Here is a 4545-nt window from a genome sequence, read left to right on the forward strand (position 1 = left end):
TAGACTAGACTATAGACTAGACTATAGACTAGACTATAGACTAGTCTATAGACTAGACTATAGACTAGACTATAGACTAGACTATAGACTAGACTAGACTATAGACTAGACTATAGACTAGACTATAGACACTTTGATTTCCTTTAAATATATACATATGTAACCAAACATAATTGTTCAATTCACAATCAAGTTGTATATTGTACCTACTAAAGTGTAGTTACAGTGATTTTGAACAGATATTTGCAGCAAGTCATAAGTTTATGTTCTCTATGAAAAAAAAAAATCAAAACAATTACACATAACAATGTCAAAAAATAAAAATTCAAAAATATTAAATTAATTAAACATGCGAAATAAACCAAATTAATTTTTTGGAATTTTCAATTCTTTTATTTTCTTTATTCCACATTTTAAACTTATAAGTAAACTGTTTTTTATAAAATTTTATTTTTTGTTTGTTTTTGTAAACAGCTGTTTTTTGTTTGATTTCAGTGTTACCACTTTATAGTATTTTATGCTAAAATCGTTTGAATTTTTTTATATATTGAAATAAATAATTGGCAACACTAAAATTTCTTACAACATTCGAAAAACATATGAAAAATTGTCGTATAAGTTGTATAGAGCTTTTGCATAGAAAATACCAACAACATTGTTATGACTATTGTAGCAGCTGCTGACATACAACGCTACAACATCGATTGTGAATTGAACAAATATATCTTAGACGACATCAGTTTATAATGTCTTAGTTATTTGTTCGACATTATTTGCAATTACAATAATCATGCAGAATAAAAAAACGTACCTTTATTAACTGTAATAGTTAGTAAATATTTTGTATAAAATTAATTACTTATTTTAAACGTTTTGTATTTTACAATAATTCCATGCTAAATAAATAAACAAGATTAAAACACATATGCAGTTGACAGTTTTGCATTGTTTTGTCATAAATTGTGACAAGTATAAATACCCTATAAGGATATAGATATAGTGTTTTTAATTGTCCATAAGAGGTTGCATCAATTCCCAAGATTTTTCAGATACAAATTAGCTTTTGCTTAATTAACTACAATATTTCATTGTACAATGTCAAATAAATATTCTCAACAATTTAAGAATTTATTTAATTTTTCTCGAAATTTTGCCCGTTTTTGTGGATGTGACATTATAAGTGATAATTATAAAAAAGATTGGAAAACTTTAGTAGTATTTCTTGTTATAAATATTGCACTGGGAAGTATCTTATACAGTAACTATGTCGATGTTATTGTCAAGGGTGATGTGTACGTTCTTTTAAAAACCACTTCAGTGATTGGTACTGCAGTTCAGGTATATTTGTTTTATAACATAAAATTTTTGATTTTATTATAAATAATTCTTCAATATCTCTTCCGTAAAAGGGCTACACCAAACTTGTTAATGTTGTCAATAAGGAACAAAAATTTCGCTTTATGTACAAGGAAATCCTGGACATGTATGAATCATTCGAAATAAATTCATTGTCATATACAAAATGGTTAAAATACAATATTTTATTGGTTAAAAAACTACAACTTGTTACATTCATACCAGTGTTGTTGGTATCTTGTGGTCTTACTGCCGTTCCTCTCTATAAGTGGATTTTCGATAATACACGTCTTGATGTTTTGCCATTCGATTGGCCTTTCGTAGACAGCTCTACGGAACTGGGTTATTATATAACTCTAGCTGGCCATTTAGTTTGTGTAGTTTTTGGCACATTAGGCAATTTTGCCAATGATTCAATTCTATTTAAGTATATACGTTTCTCATGTGACACTGGTAAAGAATATTCTACAATGTAAATTTGATGATTTGGATGAAATCTTAAAGGAATTTCCCAAAGATCCAGAAAAATCTGAAGAACCTCTAAAAGATATATTCAAATGGCATCAGAAATATTTATTGTAAGTAACTTTATTATCTTCTAAATAGATTTGAGGTATTTTTTTGAATTCTCTTGTATGTCATAAGTTTCTGTACAACTATAAAGGAAACATTTTTTTGGGTGTTCTTCGTTCAAGTGGGTTCTGAATGTATGGGTATTGTCTGCACTATTGTATGCATGTTTATGGGCATATGGCTACAGGCACCAGTTTATTTAATCTATTTATATTCCCTGATAATTTCATATTGCTCTTTGGGAAATTTAGTCGAACTATCGGTAAAGTTTTATGATTTTTGTACTCTTAACTTAAATATATAGAATGATAACTGTTATTATTATTCCCTTACAGAACGATGATGTTATTGATATGATCTATAATTCGTGTTGGTATTATTTGTCAATACCAGAACAAAAAATGATTTTAACTATGCTACGAGAATCCCAACAAGCAACTGGTATTTCAATTGGAGGTGTTGCACCTTTATCGCTCAATACAACTTTGCAAATTACAAAAACCTTATATACCATAACGATGATGTTAAAGAAGTCTCTCAACTGAAGGCCTATAATTTACAATGATTTTAATCTGATAATTGCACAATATTTTATTCACAATCTACATAGATGTATTTTATATTGCAAATAATTTGAAATAAGATCACTCTTTAGTCAGCATAAGAATTTTATTAAAGAAAGTTCTCTAAAATCACAAAGTTCCCTTTTTAAACCCTACGCTACTTTAATAGGGATGGTATATTGGGCTTGTACTGATATTTGTAACGCACAATAATATCGGTCCTTAAAGTGTACCAATAGGCTCAGATTGGTCGATTTAGCAATGTCCGTCCGTCTGTATGTCTGTCTGTCCGTCTGTCCGTTCGTTCATGTAACATTTTAATTAAACTACAGGACGCAATTTTGAAGATATTTTAATGAAATTCGGTACATGATCTTCTATCCCAGGGACGAAAGCTATTGAAAGTGGTTAAGATCGGTTTATTATTTCACCTAGCCTCCATACAACTGAACCCGCCAAATTGGGCTTTTAAGTTCATAGTTATGTTAAAGGTCCGCTTTCAATATTATACAAAATTCAAAAGAAGTTGTTGTAGAACGAAGCAAGTACTACATAATGTCATGTCTCGTTTTCTTAGATTAGAGTTGTCTTTACGAATGTATTGCATATTCACAACTTGTTTTACCGATCGGAAATTGCCCAAGCCACCTTGTGTTGACATTATGCTACCCAAATAGCAAAAGTTCTCTTAAAATGTTGTCAACGTATAGGTTGTCCTGTATAGAGTTGTTGATACACATGGCCTTAGTCTTTTGGATGTTTACTTACAGACCAACATCTTTAGAATGGATGACCGAGCCCTGCTTGGCGTATCGTGTAGGACATGAAACAAACATTATATGCGAAGTCGAAAACTTTAAGATATTGGCGGAAATTTTAGACAATTTTTCTTTTTCTCTATCAAACTTTGAATATAAACTACGCACAGGCGATAGAGGACATCTCATCTTTAATGCGAAAATTTGTGCTCGTTATGACGCATACGATATTTTTTCCTAACACTAGTAAATTTCTCATTTTCATGAGCATAGTTGAACATATAGTAAAGGACGAAATGATTTTGCCAAAAAACATATTTTATATTATAAATATTAAATACAACTACTTAAAAAGTTGCTTAAAAAAGATTTATCAAAAAAGTTTACTAAAAGTTACAGCTCACTATAATACAATCATTTCAAACAGTATGGAAAAAAATTTAAATCTTTAGAGAATTTTTAACATTTTCTAGCAGTTCTGGGTGTCTTTGTACTATGACCTCCAAGTTTTTAAAACTACTAACTACTAAATATTATGTTAAAAACCTTTGTCAACGTAATTCTTAAGAATTTTTCAAGAATGTTATTTCCAGAATAACATCACATCCAAGATACTTGGCTCTGACATCGTTGAATGCCTGACAGTGGCAAAGTGAAAGTGCTCCAGAGTTTCACTGTCCTCTCCACATGCTCTACATTCATCTGAATCAGCAGGACAATTTTGTATAGGTGTGCTCGTAATACTGTGCGTCCACTCAAAACACATACTATCAATGCCAACTTCAGACTTATTCTCATCCCCATAGAATCTTTGTGGTACTACCCACTGTTTTATTATTCCAAAAGGTCTTATGGGATTCTTTCCCATATTTAAATTCAGCTTTTGTTTCGTCGAATGGTTTTGCATTTGTCAGGTTAACTACCCCGAGCCTCCTTCCCTTAAAAGCTGATACATTCGCCCTTTCGTTGCCGACTACTCCCGAGTGACCTGATACCCATGTGATGTAAACCTTAACTTTGGTAGAGTTAGTTAGTTAGTTAGTTAATTAGTTATTTAGTTAGTTAGTTAATTAGTTAATTAGTTAGTTAGTTAATTAGTTAATTAGTTAATTAGTTAATTAGTTAATTAGTTAATTAGTTAATTAGTTAGTTAATTAGTTAGTTAGTTAGTTAGTTAGTTAGTTAGCTAGTTAGTTAGTTAGTTAGTTAGTTAGTTAGTTAGTTAGTTAGTTAGTTAGTTAGTTAGTTAGTAAGTTAGTTAGTTAGTTAGTTAGTTAGTTAGTTAGTTAGTTAGT

The 4545-nt window shown here is 30.1% G+C and overlaps 2 protein-coding genes across 2 annotated transcripts in view; one reads left to right on the plus strand and one right to left on the minus strand.

The window, feature by feature from the left end:
* Positions 1-4545, minus strand: part of LOC111676035 (serine-rich adhesin for platelets) — a 321746-nt gene that overhangs the window by 301799 nt on the left and 15402 nt on the right. The window lies entirely within an intron of this gene.
* LOC111679418 (odorant receptor 67d-like) lies at positions 1096-2474 on the plus strand. Its single transcript, XM_046954146.1, has 4 exons — positions 1096-1338; positions 1410-1727; positions 1816-1934; positions 2234-2474. The coding sequence occupies exons 1-4, from the start codon at positions 1096-1098 to the stop codon at positions 2472-2474; spliced, it is 921 nt and encodes a 306-aa protein (XP_046810102.1).

This window comes from Lucilia cuprina, chromosome 6, assembly GCF_022045245.1.
Source record: "Lucilia cuprina isolate Lc7/37 chromosome 6, ASM2204524v1, whole genome shotgun sequence".
NCBI lineage: Eukaryota > Metazoa > Arthropoda > Insecta > Diptera > Calliphoridae > Lucilia > Lucilia cuprina.

Bases quoted from the DNA above. Each gene is read 5' to 3' on its own strand.
- LOC111679418 (XM_046954146.1), top strand. From the start codon at position 1,096: ATGTCAAATAAATATTCTCAACAATTTAAGAATTTATTTAATTTTTCT. The intron at 1,339-1,409 runs GTATATTTGTTT...CTTCCGTAAAAG, and splicing joins TGATTGGTACTGCAGTTCAG to GGCTACACCAAACTTGTTAA. The intron at 1,728-1,815 runs GTTTGTGTAGTT...ACACTGGTAAAG, and splicing joins TAACTCTAGCTGGCCATTTA to AATATTCTACAATGTAAATT.